The sequence below is a fragment of the Remersonia thermophila genome, chromosome 6, assembly GCF_042764415.1.
Source record: "Remersonia thermophila strain ATCC 22073 chromosome 6, whole genome shotgun sequence".
NCBI classification, from domain to species: Eukaryota; Fungi; Ascomycota; class Sordariomycetes; order Sordariales; family Chaetomiaceae; genus Remersonia; species Remersonia thermophila.
Genome location: NC_092222.1, coordinates 1688732 through 1713535, shown reverse-complemented (window position 1 = coordinate 1713535; position 24804 = coordinate 1688732). Strand labels below are relative to the sequence as shown.

The 24804-nt window shown below is 56.0% G+C and overlaps 6 protein-coding genes across 6 annotated transcripts; 4 read left to right on the top strand and 2 right to left on the bottom strand.

The window, feature by feature from the left end:
• Nucleotides 1-673: 673 nt before the first annotated feature.
• VTJ83DRAFT_6662 (uncharacterized protein) lies at nucleotides 674-2287 on the bottom strand (the record flags this gene model as incomplete). Its single annotated transcript, XM_071013398.1, has 2 exons — nucleotides 674-2143; nucleotides 2216-2287. The coding sequence occupies 2 exons, from the start codon at nucleotides 2285-2287 to the stop codon at nucleotides 674-676; spliced, it is 1542 nt and encodes a 513-aa protein (XP_070864289.1).
• A 2104-nt stretch (nucleotides 2288-4391) lies between these two features.
• On the top strand, nucleotides 4392-5805 carry VTJ83DRAFT_6661 (uncharacterized protein; the record flags this gene model as incomplete). The annotated part of the gene is made up of 3 exons (XM_071013397.1): nucleotides 4392-4543; nucleotides 4792-5667; nucleotides 5784-5805. 3 exons carry the CDS (start codon nucleotides 4392-4394, stop codon nucleotides 5803-5805), a joined length of 1050 nt encoding a protein of 349 aa, XP_070864288.1.
• Nucleotides 5806-10391: 4586 nt separating this feature from the next.
• Nucleotides 10392-11040, top strand: VTJ83DRAFT_6660 (uncharacterized protein; the record flags this gene model as incomplete). Its single annotated transcript, XM_071013396.1, has 3 exons — nucleotides 10392-10543; nucleotides 10648-10932; nucleotides 11022-11040. 3 exons carry the CDS (start codon nucleotides 10392-10394, stop codon nucleotides 11038-11040), a joined length of 456 nt encoding a protein of 151 aa, XP_070864287.1.
• Nucleotides 11041-18169: 7129 nt separating this feature from the next.
• Nucleotides 18170-20040, top strand: VTJ83DRAFT_6659 (uncharacterized protein; the record flags this gene model as incomplete). The annotated part of the gene is made up of 3 exons (XM_071013394.1): nucleotides 18170-18259; nucleotides 18322-18463; nucleotides 18542-20040. 3 exons carry the CDS (start codon nucleotides 18170-18172, stop codon nucleotides 20038-20040), a joined length of 1731 nt encoding a protein of 576 aa, XP_070864286.1.
• A 1403-nt stretch (nucleotides 20041-21443) lies between these two features.
• Nucleotides 21444-22596, top strand: VTJ83DRAFT_6658 (uncharacterized protein; the record flags this gene model as incomplete). Its single annotated transcript, XM_071013393.1, has 6 exons — nucleotides 21444-21446; nucleotides 21593-21603; nucleotides 21895-22081; nucleotides 22168-22241; nucleotides 22305-22353; nucleotides 22453-22596. 6 exons carry the CDS (start codon nucleotides 21444-21446, stop codon nucleotides 22594-22596), a joined length of 468 nt encoding a protein of 155 aa, XP_070864285.1.
• Nucleotides 22597-23312: 716 nt separating this feature from the next.
• VTJ83DRAFT_6657 (uncharacterized protein) lies at nucleotides 23313-24317 on the bottom strand (the record flags this gene model as incomplete). Its single annotated transcript, XM_071013392.1, has 2 exons — nucleotides 23313-24050; nucleotides 24204-24317. The coding sequence occupies 2 exons, from the start codon at nucleotides 24315-24317 to the stop codon at nucleotides 23313-23315; spliced, it is 852 nt and encodes a 283-aa protein (XP_070864284.1).
• Between the last annotated feature and the right edge of the window lie 487 nt (nucleotides 24318-24804).

Genomic DNA, 24804 nt, shown 5'->3' with positions numbered 1-24804 from the left:
ATGCCTTTTGTGAACTCGGTATCTCCGTCAAAGTAGGTAGGTGGTAGCTGTCGAAGGGACGGATAGTAGGTGACAGGGAGCCAAAGGTATAGGTAGAGCTTTGCTGACTCCACGACAAATGGTCAACACGGCAGAAGACGGTGAACGGACCACAAGAGATTAGAAAAGGAGATTAATGCTCTGAAGATCATCAACATCCGTAATATTTTTTTACATGTCCAACCCAAGTCATATGCACCCGCGACCCAATGATTCATATCAATCCCCGTTTCCAAGAGACATTATCCACTGCCGACACGGATGGACAGACCGGGTCAGAGCATCGCTATGCTCCATCCGCTTGGTGTGGCCTCTGTGGACCCAACGTATCCAAGCAAACAATCTCCCAAGACTCTAATGGCCCATCCCTGATTCCCCTCCGAAACCATCCCGCGATATCGGTCGTTGGTTGCGGCAAACCAAGCAAGCATAAATGGAAGCAAAGATGTGAGGTATCAAGAAGAAAAAAAATAAAACAAAAGAAAAAACAAAAAGGGCACCATAAGGCCTAGAATCAAGGTGAAGTGTCTCACCTTGCCATTCAGGCTTGCATGAAATGCCAATCGGTAATGCCCCATGGAGCTTATGTGCCTTCCCTCCCGCGAGCACCGCCACACGGGCCCTGGCTCGGTCCCTAGCTATGGTCCTGGCCTTGACTCTGTGAGATTCCATGTCCAGGAGTCTGGCTTCTCGCCCGGGATTCACCGTGTTGTTGGCTTGGAGTCTGACACTGACTCTGGCGCTCAGCCTGGGTTTGAAACGGATCATGAAATTTAATGCGACCAAGGTTGTGGCCGATCCTACCCATCCCGTGGTCTGCCTGAGGAGGGATGATGGTAGCAATCTGGCTGTTCGTCCCGTTGCTGTTGTTGTTATTGTCGCCGATGAAGGGAAGCGACAGGCCAAGGGCATCCGGCTCCCCTGGTGCATCCTCCTCGGTGCATCCTCGATGCTGCACAAGTGGATGAGAAAGAATAACGTGATGATAGCGTTGTTGCAGATGCTGGTGATGATGATGCTGGTGAAGGTTGGTATGATCGCAAAAATGTGAGTTGCTGCTATACCCCGGATACCCGCCAGCCAACTGAACCGGGACGGGGAAGAGCGGGGCTGCAGCGGCGTTTTGGCTGTTTTGGTAAGTCTGACTGCCGCTGTTTCCGCCGGCGGCATAGTAAGAAGCGTGAAAAGGGGCTTGCTGGGATTGCCAGGGGCTGACGGACGAGCCGTGGTTTGTCGCAGACGAGGGCTCAAAGTCCATGCATTGGGAGAGATCATAGGGTGACGAGGCTGGAGAAGAGAGCGGGGGCGACCCGGCGCCTACCATTGCGTGGTGATGCTGAGACTGATGCTGTTGGTATGCGTGCGTATGCGGATACGAGTTCTGGCCATGGAAGAGGTCGCCGACAGCCGAGGGGGGCGGAGTGTGACGGAGGAAAGCCGACATGCCATCTCCATCGCTGCAGGGCGTAGGCAGGCGCAGCGGCATGGGATGATAGTTCGTGTTGTCAAGGAGGGGTGTCTGGGATGTCGAAAACGTTGGTGCTACCGCTGCGAGGCTGTCGGTAGTTGCAGCCATGGTTTGAGAGGGTTCAGAAACAGACGCTGGCGTTGGCGTCGTGGACGGACCAGCGGAAGCCGAGATCGCCGAGACAGCAGCGTGCTTGGGGAGGGTCTCTTTCTTGATGCTCGGAGAGGTGATGCATAAGACAGACGGTTGGCGAACGAAGCGGGCCTCGCTGTGTCTGGCGGCGTTCTCCGCCTCCGTCTTGACCAGGTCGGGGATCCCCATAGGTGCCGGAGGCTGCAAGGGGTGGGATGGCACGGGGGATATGGTGGCCTGCTCCGACTTTGTGGTCGCTAAGGCCGTTGCCTCAGACTTCGGCTCCAACTTGATGTTGCCGATGCCGCTGCCGCTGGCCCTTTCCTCGTCTTCCTTTTTTGGCTTCTTGATGGGCTCATCCTTTTTCTTCTTGCTCACCCGCCTTCGCTGAGGCTCCAGGCCTAAGACGGAGGACTTGAAGCGCGAGAATCGCATTCGGGCGGCATGGCCGTTGGTGATGGGCTGAGCCAGGATGGGGTTGCGGGCCACCTTGTTCCAGTCGATCTAGACGAGGAGATATCAGCCACTCAGGTTTGTCGAAGCGTTGGAGTCTGGGCATGTTCATCCAAAACTTACGTCCTTCAGGCATTTTTGTTCGAGGATTGCAAACAGAAAGCGGGACATGACATAGTCGTTGTTGCCGGCCATGGCGGCGATGCTGGCGGGCCTCGAGACGATGTCTCTGGCTGCGGCTGTCGCGGTGGTGGTTGTTGAAGGGGATGGGAAAGGGGGAGGGGAGGGGGTGTCGCTTGGGAGAGGCCGTGTCGAAGGAGGCTAATGGTGGGCGCGACAAGGCTTGATATGAACGGGCGGAGCAGCGATAGCCGTGGCGAGAATCACCTCGAAGCGAAACCAACGGCTTGGCAGGTGGAGGGGTGAGTCACTAAACCGATGGATGGCGAGTAGGTGAGGCTGACGAGGAGGTTCCAGGTTATATGTCTTCGCGTCCACCTGAAACAAGGCCCGATGTCAAGCTTGGTGCACGGCGCACGCTATTTTACCATTATTCAGGTTGCTCCGGACCTTCTTGCAGCGGCACCAGCAGCGGCGGGAGGGGTGCAAGGGGATGGAGAAAACAAGGCGAGCGCTGTGCCGCCTGCTCGTTCGTTTGTGTCCAGTCAAACGACCAGAGACGCGGACCTGGGAGGGGTAGAGAAGGAGACCTTTCAAGGCATGCAGTCTTTGGCCCCAAAATGCAGAGAAAGCACACCTTTCCGCCCAAGCCAAGGGAAAAGGAGCAAGAGAAGAGGAAGAGCAAGAAGAAAACTCTGGAGGAGTGAGGAGTGGCCATCCCTTGTTTTATTGTGTCCGGATTGAGAAGGCCCGGGACGGCTGCCACGGCAATGGGGGGGGGGGGGGGGGGGGTAGGATTGTTGCCTGGTCCTACCTGGTCATTGGTGGGTTTCGTTTCTGTTGGGAGGTGTCCAAGGTGGCGTTGTGCTTCCGGACACGGACTGCTGAGAAAAAAGGAGGGAAATTTTGGTGATGGAAGTGCATCGGGGCGGGGACTTGGCACGGGCGAAGACGCGGTCGCATGCACCGACCGCGTAAAGTGGTTTCCTAATTCGAACAATCGCTCCTCCTCGCTCCTCCTCCATCCAATGCAATCCCATGATGCAGCAGCAACCCATGAATCCCTGTCCTGGTCGAGGAGCCGGCGGTGGCACCCTCCCAGACACAGGTGGGCCTGGTTGGCATCACGGCTCCCTCGCCCGGAGTCAGCGTTTGCACCATGGGGCGAATAGCGTCTCTGTTCTCGAACCGTCCTCCTGCAAGAAGCAAACACCCAGATACACCGACTCTTGCAGCAGCCGAAAGAGGGCCGGGGACAAAGAGCAAGCCTTGGAAGGAAGCCAGCGCTCTTGCGGCGCATTGATTGCGATAGGTGAGTCATGGGGGTAACACATCCCTGGCAACCATTGGCGCGGAGCGGCCATTTATCGGCGTGGTGTTTTGGGCGTTCCGAAATGCGATACGAACTACCGAGTATGTCTTGAGAGCCCGGGATACAATCTCTCGCCGAAACCATCGGCCAGCCTTTTCCAGTCCCCGGAAGAGCATATAGATAGGTAGATACAGCTCACCAAGCGACATCCATCCTGACATCTGCTGTTTGCTGCGTTGGGTCCCGGGCTGTGCAGACGAAGTGCAGCTTCGAGGCTCGGTTCGCAGCTCGGTGGGGATGAGACAGAAAAAAAAAAGTCAGGCGACGCGAGGCGGTCGAGGCGTCCGAGGCAGCACCCGCGTCGTAACCTGTGGGCCCGCTTCATCACGATATTGGCGCGAGATCACGGGGTTTCAGCCTTGGCTTGTCTCGGTCAAGCGGCGACGGGATAAGCGCCCCACTGAGACAAACGCAGGGGCAGAGCACGGCTGAGCCAGGCAAGGGGGTGGGAGGAAGACGGAGCCCGAGCTGCATTGGCATCCTCAGGCAGCCACAGCACGTGAGCATCGACAAGGCCAGGGCTTGGCAACATACGCAGTAAAGTGTCTGCTGATTGGACAAAGGCCGCAGAAGACACCGCATCCAATGAAGAGCTGAGCCGCGGCCTGCTGACAGCTGGTTGCACCTGGCCAGGACTCGCTGATAAAGGCCGCTGCCTCGCTGTTTGGCCCCCCCGCATCGTGCGCCGCATCCTCCATCTTCCCTTAGCAAACCTTAGCAATTTCTGGCGACCCGCCCGCTACCGAATCCACCCTCGGTCTTACACCACCACCAGCCCTCGGGCGCCTCCAGACGAGCGCATCCAACATGAACAAAAACTGGAACGACAAGGCCGATAAGGACTTGTTCTTCACCATCCTCTCGGTCAAGAACATTGGCGTCATCAGCGGCTCGGAATGGGTTACGATAGGCACTCACATGCGCTCTCTGGGCTACGGCTTCACCAACGAGGGATGCCGGTGAGTCGTGCTTGTTGCATCTTGTTTGCGTGTGTCTCGGTTGTCTTTGTGTTGCCTCGTAAGCGTCGGCGTCAGCGTCAAGGTTGGCGTTGACGGCGTGGATGAACATGCTCTTGGTGCCCAATGTCAAGTCACGAGTTATCCCATGCCTCATGTGGCTGGCGGAAATGACGGGCAATGCTTCCCTGTTATCTTCCACGCATGGCTTTGCATGTCTCCTTTCGAGGCAATGCTAACATCCTGCGCAGCCAGCACTTCCAGGGCCTGCGCAGAGCCCAGGCCAAGGCTGAAAACGGCCTCGCCAACGGGAGCAATCCGCGCCGCATCGACCCTACCTTGGATCCCATCACCCGTCGGCCCGGCCCAGGGCGTGGTCGTCCGCGGAAACAACCTGCCGCCGCCGGTGATGCCGCCAATGTTACTACTGCTTCCACCACCTCCCCTGCCCCGGGACAAGCCGGCGATCTGGCGGCAACCCCCAATGCGGCCCCACCGCCGCCGCCGCCCCCTCACGCGGTCGGCGCCCCTGGAACGGCCCAGCTACATCCCGGACCCGTCCCTCCTCCGCCGCCTGGTGCCGCCGCTCCTCCGCCGCATCCGGCTAGCCACATGCAGGGCCTCCCGCCTGGCGTGCAACTCCATCCCCAGTACCCGAGTCCCCACGTCCTGACCGCCCCCCCGCATCATCCCTACGCCGTGCCCGGCGGTGGTGCCCCCGGCGGTGCTTCGCCCCATCATCCCTTGCAGCCGCAATCCGCACCCGGCGCCCCGAAGCCTTACATGCCGCCTCCTCCCGCTCAAGCATCGCCGGTCGCTCACCCTGCCGGGCCGGCGCAAATAAGCCACCCCGGCAGCTTGAGCGTTGGTATGGTTCCGCAAGTCCCGATGACGACCGAGCCGGATGGGCTGCCTGGCGTGGTCGGGCATGAAGAGGAAGAGGACGACGATGGCGACGAGGAGGATGGCCACGAGCCAAAGCGGCAAAAACTGGAGCCGAGCGCCGACGGCGGACAGGAGAACGCTGCGGCGGGAACCTCGGCCGAGGACGAGGCTGTGTTGACGGCACTTGCGGCGCATAATGGGGGCGGGAATCATCCGCCTACGTCAGCCGAGTATCCAACCGAGTGAGTATTCTCTTGTGACTTCTTCCCGCTCTTTGCGGTTCTATCCCCTCCTTGCTCTTCTCGCTTGGCCATTCAAGCGCGGTCCTGGCTGACACGGCTGTTTTTCTTTGCGTTAGGTACACTTATGGAGATGTGTAGGAGCTCTTCGAGGAAGTATAGGCCTTGAGCGCTGGTCTCTCCGTATTAGCTTTTCCTTGTGAATATTTTTGGTCTTTGCTCCGTTTCAGGCCAAGGAGTTCTTGGTTGGGTTTCTCACACAATGCGAGCCCCTTCTCTATGGGTCGTTGGTTCAGCGCCGGTTGTACGATTACCCGTTGGAAGCTACGAGGTCTTGCCGCCTTGGGTGTGTCAAGAGCTGGAGAAGATGCATAATGCGTATTATAATCTACCGTTTTGTACTTTTCTTTTGGGCGTGGTCGCCAAGATTGACCGACTGCTTGATGTCCCTGTTTGTCCAATCGACTCGATCTTGTGTTTGGGATGTCTTTTGTTTTGAATAGCAGACACAATGATGAGAAAGGCATTTCATAGGCTCTATCTGGCTCTATCTGAACCAGAAAAAAGAAAGGCGACGTCAGGTGTCTCCTTGGGGTAAGCTGGATGTGTTTGCTAGTTACACCACCGGGAGGTTTTGATCGTTGGTGGAGTCAGGTGCCCATGGTGGTCTTTAAATCCCGTTTGCTTGTCTGAGTGTAGCTGATGGGTGGCAATACGACCAAAAAGTTAGCATCACTACGATCACGAGCTTAAGGCAGGATGCTCCTCGCCCTCCGACGAGATGAGGTGTCTGAGATGGTAAATGTCTAGAATGTCATCATGGAGATGCAACCACGTAACTCGGCGCGATGGATGTACATATTGTCCATTACAGGATTCGGCATGTAGCTTGAACTGGCCGGGCGATCTTCCGCGGCTGTTCTACACTGGCCAATCCCCTGAAGTCTTTGGCAAGAGAACTTCAACACCCTCCCCAGATGAAGAGCATCTCCCCCTCAAGCTCGAGAGGCTCTGGGGGGACGGGAAGTTTATCTTTCCCCGACATGGAGTCTTGAGCTAGCTTCAATGGAAAGAGGACACGACAAGACACCAAAGAGCATCAGGGAAGTCCAAGCACACGAGACACCCATTCCCTGTCCAACCCAGTACCATGCATCGTAGTCCCAAGGACCCTTCAAGCCTAAATCATAAATTTTGCAGCCCCCGAAATCGAGTCTGACGATCCTTGGAGGCGACTTTGGTGGGCTGCTCCGAAGCCAATCTCAGCCGGTGCTAGAGGGGAATCTCGATGCAACCGAACCTGGGAAGGATCATGACATCAGCGATATCCACCGTAGCCAAATATTGCCAGAGGGGTGAAACAAAGAGCAGCCGGCAACCCATTTCCAACATAGCTACCAAGCTCCCCATTTGAACTTCTGAAGGCCACACACATCCTGCCGCTGAGAAATTGGTGGGACTTGACATTTTGTTGCAAGTCATTCATTGATCATAAGCCTCCGGCACAATCAGCTAGGTCAGAAGAATACAAGATCTCTCTGTAAGAGTCGTTGTTTGATAATTTCTGCATGCATCTTGGACAGCCGCATATCAAAGGGCCCAGCTGTTGCCAACAAGGCAAATCTCAGAGCTCTTTCCTGTGGATCATAAATGCAGTGACTGCTGGCTCAATAGTCCATGCCTGAAGATGCTGAACGCAGAGCCTCTTCTCTCCGCACTACCACACCCTATTGACTTCGGGAATGACAAAGAAATCAAGATACGAAGGGTACGCCGAGAACCAGAAATACGAAGCACGCCTTTCCAAAAGGTATGCTCTGAATACTGCGGCATCTTGAGAAACACGTTGTCAGCTGCCGCCCAGGGATTAGCTCAAGCTCTTCGCTCACGGATGCGGCCTGTTTCATGATGCCCATTGATGGCTCTCAATCTACAGAGCAGTGAAACCGGCCGAATAAGTGAGCCAGAATGACGCAGACAGGATGGTCAGTAAATGGAGGAGTCTCGTACAGGCCACTCCGCTCTTAGGCCAACCATTTCCAGAGATAGCACTCAGTTTTGTGGGATACAGAAATGTTGATCTCGCAGCTTGCTATCCATGGTCTCTCTTCTCTGAGCTGGGAGTGGATGCATCATGAGAGCTACCACGCTGACCTCTTAGATTGTATTGAGAAGGGTTTGATTTCCTAGAGACGTTTTTCGATGGGGCGGTCGTAAGAGACAGGTCCGTTGCCCAGCCGAGAGCTGTGAATAAAAACATCACGCTGCACCATGAATCCAACTCTCGTAGTCCGTAGCTATAAAAGTGTTGCCATGGCACAGGAACTTTATATCGCCCGCAGGAAACCGAGACAGGAGGAACCGGTTGCTTCCCATATCATACACAGACTGAACAGCCATTGTGATAATGCCGTTGTGACAATGGTATTCTGCCTAGCCCATGTCGTCGCCGCAGCTTTAGATCGGAGCCCTTTGTCGCTTGCGAATTTCAATATGTGAGCCTCTCCCGGGCCCCGGCTCCTTGCTCATGTTCCTCGCACAATAGGCTTTACTTCTTATACCCGTCGTACCCGGCGTTCCCGTCGTAGCCCTGGAGCGCCTCGGCACCCCGCCGGCCTTTCTCGTCTATAAATTTTCTTCTACCTCATCTTTTCATCTCGGGATCTCAACTTTCTGACGCCTTTTCACAACAAACCCACAACCATCTACGACAGCACCCAGATTCACAAGAACCGACAACACCGCAACCATGGTCGACGCAAGCACGTCTCCCTCTCGCCCTACCGGCGCTTCTGCCACTCCGGCCCCCGCCACGCCCGCGAACATGGTCCAGGCGGCCCGGAAGCGGTCAGGCCCTGCGTCGGCCTCGTCGACGCCCCAGCAGCAGAGGGGCCCTGGTGCCACCACCAAGTGGACCGAGGAGGTCCATCTCGTGCTCCTCTCGGAGATGGTTAAAATCGCCACCGAGGGTGGTACCGTGCCCCTGTCGAAGCACAAGGACAGCATCGAGGCAGCCCTGGAGGCCCGCGGCTTTCACTTCACTTGGGACGCCATTCGGTATGTGGAACACACTTTCTTTTCATCTCAGTGCTACTGTTGGTCCTGTTTTTCCCCTCTTCTGCCTCTTTTCTGCGCATTTATTTCCATTTTCTTTGCTTTGGCGGCGTTCTTGTGTTCAACAATCGGACATGAGAAGACAGCTCTGTGCCTCCGCCCTTCAGGGCAGCCGGCTTCCGAGCAGCTCTGGAGGCATTTTCATGCCTGACGACAGCAGGAAACATCAGAAGATCATTGCGAAAATTTTGCTGCGCCGAGATTTCTCTGTTGGGGCTGCCTATTTCATTTTTTTGCTCTTCCTCACCCCTCCCTTCTCCGATCTTTTTTTCCATCCTACAACACCCCACGATCCACAACCTTCAGCAGCAAACCAACGACACGGACCACTTCATTCCCTCTCCTTCTTCTTTCTCTCGCCTTATTTCATTCCCTGCCGCTACCAAGATGCCTCGCTGGGAGGAGATCCGCGAGGACCTGTTCGACATCATCCTTCAGGTGGTTGGCACCATCGAGAAGGACAAACAGGCGCAGATCGTCGAGAAGATGAAAGCACGGGGGCATAATATGAACTGGAACGCTATCCGGTATGTCACTCTTTTCCCCAGATTCAGTGTCGTCTGGCTGGTCGAGAGTTGCCTGGCGGAGTCTTTCCAGGGCTTGATGACCTAGCTTGTTTTTGTCGAATTTTCTTTTCTGCCGAGTTCACTCCTTTTGTTCTCCCTATTTCCCTCTGATCACCTTCTCTCACTCTCTCTTTGAGCTTCTTTCCGGCCATTCTCTTCCTCTTTTTATCTTCCGCCATTCCAACTCCATTCCCTTGCAACATCAACAACACTGCGCTGCCACAATGAGCCGCGTGAACCGGCGTCTTCATCACTGGGACGCTGACACTCACGTCGACGTGCTCATTGCTGTCCTTGAGCAGATGAAGCCAACGGCCAAGGATTTCACTGCCATCATGGAGACTCTTCGGGAGAAGGGTTACACCTTCACGGAGGGCGCTTTGATGTACGTTGATCTCCCCAGGTGGGCCGTTAGAAACGGGGCCTTTTGCACCGTTTTCTGGGGCCTTTCTCCCCCTATTTCATATTGTCGACGTTTTTCTTCTCTTTTCCTTCCTCAGCACTCTTCCACTTTTAAACCACTTGTGGTCTTCCCAAGCCGTTCTCTTTCTCTGCTTTCTTATCGCCTCCTGCAGAGTCTCTTCTCTCTTTTCCTCATCTCCGCCATTCCCGAGCCCAAGATGGCCAAGAGCTCTGAGCAGAAGGCCGCCAAGAATCCGACGGTCTGGGACAACGATGCGCATCTTTCGCTGTTGAGCGCCATCATGATTGAGGCGCCTCCAACACCCGTCGAGTGGGATCGCATCCTTGCTCGGGTCGCTGAGAAGGGCTACCACTACACAGCCAGCGCTGCGATGTAATCACCCCTCGTCCAGTTCTGCTTTTTTTCACATTCCGCCGGATTCCGGAGGCCTCCGCTTCTTTTTTCTTCCCCGTTACTCCTTCTCCTCTTCCCATCTCCAACCTTTTCCCCCGAGCACAACCACTTTCAAGCTTCTTGGAACTTGATCTCCTCCACCCCTCATCTCTTCTGCTCTTTGACTCTTCGTCTTTCCCTCCTCTTCTCCCATTTCTCAACCACTCTTCTCATCAGAAACATTGCCCCTCATGGCTTCTGAGCGCATGACTTGGGACCACACGGCGGACCACCACCTGCTGCTGGCCTTGGTCCAGGAGCTCGCTCCCAGCCAGGAGCAGCTCCAGAGCGTCATGCTCCGGATGCATGAGTTCGGCTACAAGTGCACCGCCAAGGCCATCACGTACTTCTCACCTCGTCACCTCCCAATTCTGCTTGCATTTCATCGATCTTCTTGGCCTTCAGATCTCGAGTCCAGTGTCGCTAACGCTACTTTCGCCACTACAGTCAGCATCTGCAGAAGCTCCGTCGCAAGGACGAGGCTAAGAAGGATGGTGACGGTTCTGCCGCCACCCCAAAGTCAGGCCGCAAGCGCGCTACCAAGAAGGAGCCGGGCTCCTCTACGGCCAAGCGCAAGAAGGCCGTTGCCAACCCGGAGGACGATGACGAGCCCGTTGCTACTCCTTCCAAGAAGCCCAAGGTCAAGAAGGAGACCAAGGTGAAGGAGGAGCCCGACGTCAAGCAGGAGTCGGACGACGAGCATGACATTGTCAAGGTCGAGGACTCCGATGAGTAAGTCGCTACCCTCCCTCGCTTGCCCATGGCTCACTCCAGTCTCTGGAATCCGCATCGCTAACCGCATTTGTTTGGATGTTCTTCAGTGAGGCCGGCCTTGCCTAAGCACCGTCTTCGGCACACGGCTCTTGGAGCGTTTTCGACGGACCCGCCCCGCGCTGATTTCGACCTTTTGATTTTCTCGGGGACGACACGGAACGAGATGGACGGCGAGCTTCTTTTCGGGCGCTGGAACTGGACACGGAACGCTGGAATGGGCAGCATGGATGGCTAAAACCCCACCACGGACAACCACTTGGGGAACTTGGCCATTCCCGGCTACTAGGCTGCAATCTGGTGGGAAGGGTTTGGGTTTCCGTGCGACAGGTTAAGGCTTGGACGAATCTCTCTCATGGAGTAGCATTGCTTTTCGGGGAATACAATCGGGACGTCACATTCTACCTACCACTCTTTGCGTTCCGTAATGCTCTGCAACGTGACTTGTCTGCTATCATCTCTGATACCGGCGGACTGTTGAAGAAGGGTTGAGACCGGAACCATGAGTCGTCAGCCATAACACGTTTGACCAGACTTCCCGAGACAGAACCCAACGGCGTTTTCACTGGAAGAGAGAGCCGGATCTCCCCGATTCTCTGCCCCGCCGCTACCGTGAAGCTTGTGAGAGCATACAACCTTTAGCCAAGCATCTCTTGCAAATCTCTAGCGTCATGAAGCAAGTGAGACATGAAGCAGCAGAGAGAAAAGATGGTGGGAGATCGGTCTGCGAGATGGGGACGGATGAGAGGCCGCCGTTGAGTATCGCTCATAGCCCCGTTTTGACTCAATCTCCTTTCGCAAAACCTACAATCTTGCATGCTTCTCACCACCCAAACTCCACCACGCGGCCTCAACCCACGTTGTCTCCCACTCAGGGGGTAATCAGGGGGGTGGACTGACGTTGAAATAAGCTAGTGGTCCGTGCGCAGTCCTCACGTGGTTGCACACCATTCGTCCGATATCCGTTGCCGGGCAACGGGTTCGCTGTAGACGTTAAGGGGGTACGTGCATCAGCCGATAGGCGGATCAAGCCGAGTCGGAGCCTTTCCCTGATGTTCACTCCATTGAAGGCTCTCTGTTTCCTAGGTTGTTGACGAAAACCCCAACTGGAGACGCTCGGTCGGCGGGTTGGCGGGATGTTCAGCGGGTTCAACTACGGTATATTGGCGGGCGAGTAGTTTGCCAGCTCTGTCTTGGACATGGCCCTTCCCACAGTGGGTGTTTTATGCCATGAAATGGCTACTATGTTGTGATATTGTCGATATGGTGCTCTGGGCCTATGACAGGCTGTTCAGCTTGGACTGTCACGTAAGTTCGTGAAGCAGTTTGTTGAACCTCTTGCATTGTCAACCTTTTAGCTTCCAGGAGTTTGTCTGGTTCCTTCCGCGCCGACTGACTCATTTTTACGCATTTCTCGGACTGTTTCATCGATCACGTCTAGCAGAGGTGGCGTCAAAGCAGAGAAACAAGAGGAGCTAGTCAAATTCATGAAGGGACGTGTCACGGCAATGCCCGCTGCGTGACAATCAAAGCCAGATGAAAAGAGCAATATGGAGAAGACGTCTAGTCTTTGACATCTTTTTGTTGCACCTCAAAAAGAGAGTCATGTCATAATCATGCCATTCATTGGGGAGTTGTGGTTTGAAAGCTGGATGGGAAATATAGACGATTCAGTCAAGAAACTAGGCCTGTTTCCCCATCCCCCTCCATGAGAGCACAAAGCAGAATCCACCACTTCCATGACCGTCTAATCTATCTTCTGGCCCTGGCTCTTGTCCATCCTGGTGTCCCGATACTCTCTCCAGCCCGTCCAACACCAATGTATCAGTCCAGAAGGATGGCGTGATCCCGGCACGGAGCGATTTCAGAAGAGGCAGCCACCTCAGTACCTTGTGGCAAGGTTGAGACTACACAGCCCCATCCTCAAGCCAGCTGGCAAGGAGCGTGGAATTCGACTTGGACCGTTTGGCAAGCTGCTCGGTTGAAGTGCGGTTTATGCCGTCATCACCATCACCGTTGTCCTTGTCCTCCTTGTCCACGTCCTCGTCAGCAGCAGCAGGGCGCTTGCGGCTGCGGTGGTTCTGGGCAGCGGTGGCGGCATTCTTGGGTGCGGAGACAGTAGCATGGGGAGACTGGCCAAACTCGAGTCCCAACCGCTTCCGTATGAGGCGGTACCTCTCGATTGCGCCTAAAATAGCAAGAATCCGACCGTTAGGGAGCCGTACGAACAAATCGATGCGAAAGAGCAAACGTACTCTTGGTGCTCGACATGCCCAGATCGGCCGCGACGCCCGACCAGTCCACATCCGGCTTGGTCTTCAAGTTGGTCATGAGGGCGAAGGCAAAGCGCAGCTCATTGGGGGTTGCGGTCTCCCCGCGGCGGGCGACGGTGCCGCCGTCAGGAGCCTGGAGAAGCGTCTGCGCAGCTGCCTTCGCAGCCTTGGAGGGCCGTCCCATCTTGACAGTTGTTCTAGTCCTGCTCGGCCGCGAAGTCGTCAGTGGAAAGCGATCAGTCGACACCATTTCTCAGCGCCGGTACAAGGCCGATCGGCATGACTTGACGAGTACTGTAGCGACGCGGCTCCCATCCATCCCAGGGTCTTTGTCCTTGAGAGACCTACCTCGGCGGTGATGGTAGCGGGCGATGTGTAAACGCCCCTTACAATCTAGAAAGAGATTGGATCAGATTTGATGCTTTTAAGGCCAAGAGCAGCTCTCTCAAACAACAGTCCCGAGTCATCAAGGAATGTCTCAGGAGGTCAGAGAAAGAAAGAGGGTCGCAGTGAAAGCAACTGAAAAGGAAAGACTTACTCTCTGGCTGATTCCTTGAACTTGCGGGAACGTTCTTCAAGTGAGGTTGGTTGTTGACGGCAACCAGTAAATGCAAAAGAAGAAAACTCGGCCGCAAGGCAGATATCACCGAGAATCAACTCCGCAGATGTGTTGGGGGACCCGCCGGCCTAAACGGGGTATTCCAGGGCTTTTGAATTTACGCCTCGTACTTCTTACTGGACAAACTTGAGCTTCACTATCTAGCAAGGCCTCAGGACTCAATACAAGCATTGAGCAGAACACGTTAATCTGAGGGACTATGAAGGATCATGATATGTGCTAAGTGCAACAGGAAGATCTAACTGAGAACTCCTAGTCAGATGCAGAGAGTCCCTGAGGCACCGGGAAGCAACTATCATGGTCATAATAATATTCTTTTTTACACGCAGTGACAGATGACGAAAGGAAACCCGGAAAAGCATCATCTACATGGACAAGCTCTGCGGTATACCCCAATGCAAGTTTCCATCTTCCCAAACACAGAATCTGACCTCCCTGCGGCTTACCGTCCTTGGGACTGATCCTTCGAAACCTCACGGCCAGCAGCTGACACTCTGTGGGGAAAGCTGGTCTGACGGAAGAAAATGGCGGAAGAAGGCGGTCATGGGAGCTGGAAATTGTTTGAAATGAGCACATCGAGGACGAAGTTCGTGATGCTCGAGCAACATCAACTCGTCAGAAACGTTACCCACTTTACATCCTCATTAGCAACTTAAGTCTATTAGTATGAAATGGCCCTTCTAATTCTCCTCCCCAGATCACACTTCCCGTTTAGACAGTGTCTTTGTCATGGTTGAAGAGTCATTGCATTGTCTCGTGTACTTCCTTGTGGCCTTGTAGGGTTGTGCTTACACGAAAGGTTGTAATCTTATGCCCTTTGACAGTGCTTGCATTCAGAGCTCCTTGATATACGCTCTTCAAAATCACTCCGGTATCTTCTAGACTTATCAGAGATAAATTCTCAGTGGCTTTTGTGAACACCACGGATCCCTCATCCACTCGTCTTGAGGCGCATAACCCAGAGAGCAACCTAGCTCTGAATACCCAAATCCACACGTGTGTCTTGTAACAAAAGCCCAGGCTCTTGCACTTATCATTCGTTCTATACCGAGGCAATTGGGTGAGGTTTGGTCTAGGCGTTTGATCCTTTGATGGATCAGATTCGTGTTGGAGATTGGCCATTCATTCAGGGTCATTGTTTCTCGTCCTGGATGTTGATAAAGATGGTGCCACGATGCTTGAGCCTATCGATTTGCTCGAAATCAGAAAGGTTAAAGTTCCTAGACAATTCTGCCGCTTGTGCGTCCAAAGCCTCAGCGTCCTTCGGCCTTTTTAACTCACAACCCATCTCTGCATTCTCCTTCTCCTAGCCAGCCTCTTCAATCCTGTCCACTGGCCATCCAGACAACCTCAGCAGACCTTGATTTCCCATCAACAAACTGGTAATTATGTCAATGAATAGTTTCCCATCGCACAAGCCAGATTTGCATGGCTTATCCTTGTCTATCAGCCGGTCTTTTTCTTTCAGCGACGTGTCCGAGTTTTACCCAGCATTCTATTCAATGCTACCATGCTTGTAATTTGCCTTTGTTATCCAAAACCCTTCCCAGATCCGCCGCCCGCTGTCCCACATTCTCATCTTTGCCACGACGAAGATTTCCCAAACCTTTTCCAGAACCAACCCTCCCTCCGTTACTTTACCCTCTTCAACCTCATCTACCTCCAGCTTGCTTGAGACTTGTCAGCCTTACCGCCTTCGCCTTGACTCGCAGCTCATTTGACTAACCGTGATCGCAGGATCCACCAAGGCCCAGCCATTGGAAACCGAACAAGATGGCTCCCACCGACCACGAGGGACAATTCAAGTTTCTGCTCGCCTGCATTAAGCATTCCGCGGCAGGCAAGGTAAGAAACCTTCCCCACAACACGTTGACGCTAAGAGACGAATGTCGGCATCTCTAACCGTTAACCGTAACGGCGACACTATTACAGGTGAACTTTGAAGAGGTCGCCAAGGATACCGGCATTGTCAGCAAGGCTGCTGCGTAAGTCTACTCTTCCTTGATGGTCGGTCCGTTGGTTCACGAAACCAGATTGGGCAGTCAATTGGACTGCTTCATCAACCAGGCTGGTTGGTCGATCGGTTGGCCTCTCTATCAGACCGATCTACTGGTCCCTTGGCCTAGTCCCTCAGCTGGTTTGGTTCCTCTGGCTGATCGACCGCACAATTCGAGACTTGAGATGCATCCAAAAGCCTTGATAGCTGACCGCAACTCACCAGGGCCAAACGGTACGAGCGCCTGCTAAAGGCGCACGGCATTAACCCTTCAACCCCGCGCAAAGGGGGAAAGACGGGCACCGTCCAGAACGAGGCGGGTGGTTCGGAGGAGAATGGCTCCGAGTCCGCGGCCGACGACCCGCCGAAGACCCCTGCTTCACGGAAGCGCAAGCGCACCACCGCTCCACGTGGAAAGAAGCTCCAGGCCGATGCTGTTATCAAGGACGACAGCGAGGATGCCGGTGCCGATATCGACTCTCCGGTGAAAAAGGAGCCCAAGGTTAAACGGGAGCCAAAGGTCAAGGAGGAGCCTTCCACCACCGTGAAGGAGGAGGAGGCTTCCGATAATGACGTGGCCAACGTCAAGCAGGAGTCTGAGGGTTCGTTACTGCTCATTTCCAGTTTTGCAAACGCCGCTGCAACTGTAACGCACACAAACTTTTATTCCTAGGGTGGTGTTGACGTTTCTATCAACGGTGCGGGTCATGATGCAAAACTCGTGGGCGAGCTGGTAATCCCCACGGAGTCGGTTTCAAGGCAAGACAGCGACGGCGATGATATCTGCTTCATCGTCGGTGAGCTGTCGGTTGGCCTAGCCCCGACTGCTCCTGTATCATCAACCTCTGCAATGCCACCACCAACACCACCATCAGCCGTCATAGCCGACCGCCATCCCTGGCACGAACCTCTTCGATGCTAACATTGCCTCGTCTACACAGATTCCGGCCTCAGCTCGGTCTAACTCATCGTCACCTTTCGAGTTCAGGCCCCGTCATTGCATTCCCATTCGCACATCTCATACCACTCGCACCGCCGACCTCGTCTCCACTCATGGCCATCCCGATGATACCGCCGCACGTGCAGCACTCCTCACACGACCAGCATTCGGTACATATGCGCCAACAGCAACAGCAGTGGCGGGCTGGGACTTGCCCGCCACTGTGACCGCCGACAACAACATCACAGGTCGCTACTGCGTCGTCATCTTCGACATCGGTTTTGTGCGCAGGATATCAACTTCGGTCATGATGGTACCGTCTTGCATCCTTTCCCACGTGGGCAGTCACTTGGCAGGCTAACTAACCACAGCGTATGATCAGCGGGGATGTCTGTAAAGAAAGGAGGATTCAGCAGGTCCTGGTGGCATTGGGTTGATTGCTCAGGGTTGCAAGCCACGATGGCAATCTGGACTTGACGGCTTCGGAGAGAGGCGATTCTGCAGCAGTGCTGGGGCACATGGAATAGGGAGAGGGAGAAATAGAGAGAGGGAGAGACTCAGATGGTCCCCGACAGTATTTCTTAGAGCAGACGGGATAATGACCGAGAGTTAGTGAATGCACTGCATGCCTCCGCATTGTGATCCTTCCTGCTTGCAAAGATGCATGCATGACTGTCCAGGCTGGATAACGGCCAGCTGGATTGTCTGGTGCCCTATTGCGATGCGTTTCCAACCATTATTTTTTTGGTGGGTTTATCTCATCCACACGACCCAAGTCTTCGATGTTGTGGTGAGCGCGGGGTGTCCTCCGGAAACGGTGGGATCCATATCTCCGGGCCGGCGCAAGCCGAAGCCGAACGAGCCGAGTCTAGCGCTCCGGCTCTGACGTCTTGCCAAGATCGGAGAGTCGGCCGGGATGCATCGGAGACCTTCGACCCTCAGAAGCTGGTGCTGTTGGGAATTTAGAAATGAAGAAAACCTAGAACTTGTGTAGACACCATTCGCGGTTCATTTCGCACAGCCCGTGGAATTTTTTTTTTTACCTCTTTGTTGTTTTCTTTTTGCCTCTTTTCGCTGCTTGACCTTCTCCGACGGCCTGGCGGAGTGCCGATGGTTCCAGAAACTGCTGCAAGGATTCAATCCGCGCGCTAAGCCCAGACAGGAATAGCGCAGATGGAGCTCGGGCCAAGCATGTGTGAACCTTGGGAATTTTTTCAAGACCGATTCCCGACATCACCATTGCGATTTTCCCTCTTCCCCATTCTTCGTGACCTCTCCACGAATCTTCCGTTGCGTGTGATACCCAGCCGAGAGCCGCCTGTCCTTGGTTTCCTTGTATTCCATTTAATCCCTCTAATCCTCCAGCCACAATGCAGCGTGCGTTGACAAGGGCGTCGATGTCGTCGCCTCTGGCGGCGGCCCGGGTGCGCTCCGCTCAGCAGCTTCGCTTCGCCCACAAGGTATGTCACTCGCCTTGATATTGCTGGCAAAGAGACATTAACAATGGCTAACCCCTCTCCAGGAGCTCAAGTTTGGCGTCGAGGGCCGCGCGGCTCTGCTCCAGGGTGTTGAGACTCTCGCCAAGGCCGTTGCCACCACCCTCGGTCCTAAGGGCCGCAACGTGCTGATCGAGTCGAGCTTCGGCTCTCCCAAGATCACCAAGGGTTAGTTGCGCCAACTCCTTCCCTGTTCGTGAAAAAAAAAAAAAAAATATGAGGACAGCCCAGGCTGACGCCGCTCAGACGGTGTGACGGTGGCCAAGGCCATCTCCCTCAAGGACAAGTTCGAGAACCTCGGCGCCAAGCTCCTTGCCGATGTGGCGTCCAAGACGAACGAGATCGCCGGTGATGGTACGACGACTGCGACGGTGCTCGCCCGCGCCATCTTCTCCGAGACCGTCAAGAACGTTGCGGCCGGCTGCAACCCCATGGACCTCCGCCGCGGCATTCAGGCGGCCGTTGACCAGGTCGTCGAGTACCTCCAGAAGCACAGCCGCGACATCACGACCAGCGCCGAGATTGCCCAGGTGGCCACCATCAGCGCCAACGGCGACAAGCACATTGGCGACCTGATCGCCAAGGCCATGGAGAAGGTTGGCAAGGAGGGTGTCATCACTGTCAAGGAGGGCAAGACGATGCAGGATGAGCTCGAGGTCACGGAGGGTATGCGCTTCGACCGCGGCTTCGTGTCGCCCTACTTCATCACGGACGCCAAGGCCCAGAAGGTGGAGTTTGAAAAGCCCCTGATCCTGCTCTCGGAGCAGAAGATCTCCAACGCCATGGACATCATCCCCGCGCTCGAGATCTCCAACAAGCTCCGCCGCCCGCTCGTCATCATCGCCGAGGACCTCGAGGGCGAGGCTCTGGCGGTGTGCATCCTCAACAAGCTTCGTGGTCAGCTCGAGGTCGCCGCCGTCAAGGCTCCCGGCTTCGGCGACAACCGCAAGTCGATCCTGGGCGACCTTGCTGTCCTCACCAACGGCACCGTCTTCACCAACGAGCTCGACGTCAAGCTCGAGAAGGTGACGCCCGACATGCTCGGCTCCACCGGCTCCATCACCATCACCAAGGAGGACACGATCCTGCTCAACGGCGATGGTAGCAAGGACGCCATTGCTCAGCGTTGCGAGCAGATCCGCGGCGTCATGGCCGACCCGAGCACCAGCGAGTACGAGAAGGAGAAGCTGCAGGAGCGCCTGGCCAAGCTGTCTGGCGGCGTCGCCGTCATCAAGGTCGGCGGCGCCTCGGAGGTTGAGGTGGGCGAGAAGAAGGACCGCTTCGTTGACGCGCTTAACGCCACCCGCGCCGCCGTCGAGGAGGGTATCCTGCCCGGTGGTGGCACCGCCCTCATCAAGGCCTCGTGCAACGCCCTCAACGACCTCAAGCCGGCCAACTTCGACCAGCAGCTTGGCGTGAGCATCGTCAAGAGCGCCATTACCCGCCCCGCCCGCACCATCGTTGAGAACGCCGGCCTGGAGGGCTCCGTCGTGATTGGCAAGCTGACGGACGAGTTCGCCAGCGACTTCAACAAGGGCTTCGACAGCGCCAGGGGCGAGTACGTCGACATGATCCAGGCCGGCATCCTCGACCCCCTCAAGGTCGTGCGCACCGGCCTGATTGATGCCAGCGGCGTTGCCTCGCTGCTTGGTACCACCGAGGTGGCCATCGTCGAGGCGCCTGAGGAGAAGGGCCCTGCTATGGGCGGCATGGGCGGCATGGGTGGCATGGGTGGCATGATGTAAAATGACTTGAAGGCTTGGCTCCAAAAACAAAAGAATAACAAGAAAAGGGGGGGTAAAAGGTGTATCGGGGCGATGGTTCTTGGTTTGATTTACGGCGGCGACTGGGTTGGGTGCATCTCTTGGTGTTTATCGGTACTGTACAAATGTGTAACTATGCCATGTAAAACCCCTCTCTCTCACCTCATCCCCTTGTGTTGATACGAAACACCTGTACATTACGACTTTGCTGAGCTAGAGTAGAGCAAACAGCAAACCCTGATAATGATTCACGACGGATGGAGACGTGGACGCGCGGGGCATGTCATGACGACGACAGGACTTGATGATTCGCGGGGCAACTCGTCATGGAGGTGGCGGTGTTTTGGTGTCAACCGCGGCCAAACAGGCAGAAGAGGTGACGCTAGTGATGCTGGTGACGAGATTTTCTATCGTTCTGATTGATTCGCGATCCTGCAATCTTTTGGGATTTTTTCTTTTTTTTTTTTTCTCAGCCCGTGCGATTTTGGAACCCATGGGAGCACGTAGGATGTTTTTGAACAAGGCACACACCCCGCGCTGAGGTCATCCGCAGCCCGGTCACCGCTCTTGCACCCCACCATAACTTGGGAAGGCCGGGGCAACCAGAGAGCAACGGAGCCCCACCGTTTCCCATTTGTCGTTTTTGCAGGGTCCCCTGGCTCCCCCCCTCCCCCTCCCCCTCGACCCCTCCATTATTGGGCCCGCTGTCCACTTAAGCATCCACCTCATCTCATCAAGCTGGCCCAGCTGCTTCTCCTTTTTCACCTCTTGTCGTTCATAGCCTTTTGTTTTTTTTTCTTGACTTTGTTCTATTCAAGAAGAAAAGGTAGCTGCCCAACAGTGCCCGCCTTGCAATCTGTAAGTTTTTCCCGCAGCTTGATCGGTGTTGTTTTAACCCCTCAATCTTGGTGTCTGTTTGGTGGCGTTGGGGGGGGGGGGGGTTGAAGCCGTGTACCGCGCTGTCCGCTTTCAAAAACGCTGGGCGACGGGATTGACGGGAATGGCGACCTGAGCTTGCCAATTTGCTGGGTAACTATCCTTCACACGGCAACCCCTCTTTCCCACGTCCCCTGGCCGGGGGGCCGTCCGGGCCGCGCAAACCACCGGGCGAGCTACCTGCTTGGCGACGGTAGGACAGATTGGACCCGCACGCATCGCCTGCCGCCTTTTTTACTCTTCTCATCTTCACGATCAACGGGAAAACGTTCTCTGCTGACACCTAGCGCGCACAACCTCCTGTGCAATCTCGGCCTGATCCAGTAGCAGCTGCTTTCCCTTTCGGTCTTTCATACCAGCTCCAGCTTAACTCCCTCCCCCCGAAAACAACCTCCCCACCACCCAACAACAGCCCGATCTACGACCGACCGACCGCAAACACCGTCACCATGGTGCGTTCCCCTTCCAACTTCCTTTCGCTCCCTGCAGACATCTCCTCAGTCCCTTCGGGGATCTGGTGCCTGCCGGCGGGACATCGCGCTTTTTTTTTGCCGGCGTCTGCCGACCATGATGTGCTGACGCGGAGCGTGTTGTCCAGTCTCAATCCGGGTTAGTACCGAGTCCCCCCCCCCTCTTCGGCCAACCGACGATGCTCCTCCCCGCAGCCGCGATATCCTGTGTTCGAGCGGTTTGTCGCCGTCGTTGCTGTCGTTGTCGATGCTGGTCAGGGAAGCTGCGAGCGCCACAAAACGATGGGCGCCCGACGCGATGGCCTCGAACACCAGACCGCATCTCAACGCGCCCGTTGCCCCGCACCCCTTTCAGCTCGCTCACCCGCACACACGCACACACAACCAGTCAGCCTGTTAGGCGCTAACCCGCGTGTTTCTTCTCCCACAGAGCCACCGTCAACCAGGAGTGCGTAACAGCCTACAACGACCTCAAGCTCAACAAGAAGTACACGTACGTCATCTTCAAGCTCTCGGATGACAACAAGGAGATTGTCGTCGAGAGCACCAGCGAGGATGGCCCCGAGTACGACAACTTCCGTGAGAAGCTCCTGAATGCCCAGTCCAAGACCAAGACTGTACGTAGTTTCACTGGCGCTCTTACTGGACCTCCAAACTGCGAGAAAAACAGCTGACCACCCCATTTTCTTTTTCTCTTTGCCAGGGCGCTCTGAGCAAGGGTCCCCGATATGCCGTCTACGACGTCCAGTACGACCTCGCGTCAGGCGAGGGCACCCGGTATGCCATACCAGCGCAAGTCGGAGACGCGACGGGACACCACGACTAACTGCCCGCCTGCAGGAACAAGATCACCTTCATCGCCTGGTCTCCGGATGATGCCGGCATCCTGGTACGTTGCGACTCTTCCTTCCCCCCTCCCTTGGCTTCCATCTCCCCACTACCCAGTCCCGCTCCCTCACCCGGCCACGCTGACACGCAACGCACGCAGGCCAAGATGGTGTACGCCTCCTCCAAGGAGGCCCTGAAGCGCGCCCTCCCTGGTATCGCCGCCGAGGTGCAGGCCAACGACGCCGATGACATTGAGTGGTCGTCGCTGGTCAAGACGGTCAGCAAGGGCACCGCCGCCGTCTAAGATGGGATAGGGGGACATACCAGAAGCAGGGAAGGGAATGGGAACGGGCGACAAAAACACACAAAAGAGGCGGAAAGATCTCTTCATGTCACTTTTCTTTGTGTTGCACTTGATTGCTATCCTTTCCCCCCCTCCCATCCAACCGCCTCTATCAAACCAACTTCTACCTTTCACCTCCGTTTTTCTTGTCGCGTTTCGTTCCGTTGTCCGTTGTCGGGCCGTCCAGCACAGCACCTCCCCTTGTCAGTAGTTGATTGATTTGATTTGATGGACTGAATGTCTCGTTCTTTTTACCGCCCGAGGGTTCGGGAAGAGGAAAACGCGAGCGCCTTGCACACACGCCTGATCTATCTGGCTTTTCATACCGCTTCGTATTATTAGAAGTGCGGCCTGCGGGTGTTTCGAAAGGGAAAATAATAAGGTATCCGGAAGCTAAGACATGTTATGTGCTAGGCAACAGTTCCATCATGCAAAGAGCTTAGGCACCGGTAATCGACACGCGCTCCGTGAAGTAGGTAGATAGCAAACCTGCCAGGCGCCTCAGTGTCAGGCCCTATCCGCGAGGGAAGCTTCAGGCTGGCCCCTGGATGTTTGGGCGTTGAGCTAGGCATGAACTCTCTTGTCACGATCAGAACACAAAGCCACCGGCCTCGTATCCTCCGACATGTATTACCTATTCATCTACCAGATGCTGTCAAACTCGTCCCTAGCCAACCCTAGGCCGTCCGCCCATCCCATGCTCCCTTGAACACCCCCAACGCCTCGCTGGCCACCGCCTCGTCCCCCACCCTCTGCCGCAAGAACGCACCGAGATCGTCCCAGAACGCGCCCGTCCCGAGCACCGAGGCGGCCGATGGTGCTGGTGCCGGCGGCGGCGGGGCCGGCGCGCCAGCATCCGCAGGGCCGGCCTCCGGCTCCGAAGGAGCGGCAGGCGCCGGTGCAGGAGCACGAGACGCAAAAGCAGAAGCAGCGGCGGGAGGAGGAGGAGGAGGAGGAGGAGAAGGAACAGAAGCCGGGGGGTTCAGCACCGGCGCGCCGCCGAGCACCATGAGCCCCAGCTCGATGGTCACCTCGCCGTCCTCGCCGGACGACGCCGCCGCGCCGGCGGGCTCGACCAGGTCGGCCAGGAGCTTGGTGTCGCCGACGGGCTTCTTGTTGACGAGCAGCTTGAGCTTGTCGACGGGGGCGCCCAGCTCGGCGGCGGCGCGCGCCTTGAGCTCGCCGAGCGAGAGGGAGAGCGGGGCGGCCGGGAGGGTGTGGATGAGCGGCGGGTTGCGCGGCGAGCGGAGCCGGACGGCGGCGGTTCGCTCGCCCTTCGCCGGGGCCTGGGCGGCCTCGGCGGCGGCGGCGGCGGCGGCGGCAGGGTCGGAAGCGGTGGACGGGGTGGCCTCGCCGGGGGCGACGCGCCGGCGCTTGGAAAAGGGCTTGGAGTTGGGGTGGCGGGGGAGGATGTACTGAGTCGGGGACGGATGTGTGTTAGCGGTTGTGCGCATGAGGCAGGGAGGGAGGGCAGACGGGGCTCTCTCGATCCCACGGAGCGGTCGTCACGAAGCTCCTGTATCGATGGAGAGAGCGTCGCAAAAAGGTAAGGGTAAGGGAACACGAACCGGCAGCGTCCCAGGATAGTTCCGCCGATCCTCGACGTGGTCGGGGGAGAGCTTCTGGGGTTTGGAGTCGAGGAGGGCCAGGAAGGTTTTGGCAAAGGCCACTTCTGTCGCCATGGTTGCGGTTGCTAGTAGTATGGTGCGTGCGCTTTGTTGGTCCGGCTTCGTTTCGTGTTGTAAGGAACAATGGTTGGCGTTGATGGGCTGTACTGTCGGTCGTCTAGCACGTGGAGGGACGCCCCATGAGCCATGTTCGATGCTGGAAACCAACCGAGCATCATCGATTTACGCAGTAGGTACTCCGTGCTGCGCTTGGCTTGGCGCCCCTCCATAGCCATGGTGGGGCTGTTATCTTATCTCCAGGCCATTGGGCTCAATCTCACGTGTGGAGGAGCAAACCACCAACATCCACTGGGAATATTCCACCATTAGGTCAGGAACCCAAAGCACGGCGGTGGAGCAGAACTATCATATTACCAAACCCGTTCCAAAGCCAAAGCGATTCCGGCTTGCCATAACCGTCTATGTGTTATCGTAACTCATCTATCGTCTAAAGTCATCATATCATCATAACGTCATGTCCTAGGCCGTCACACCGCAGGCG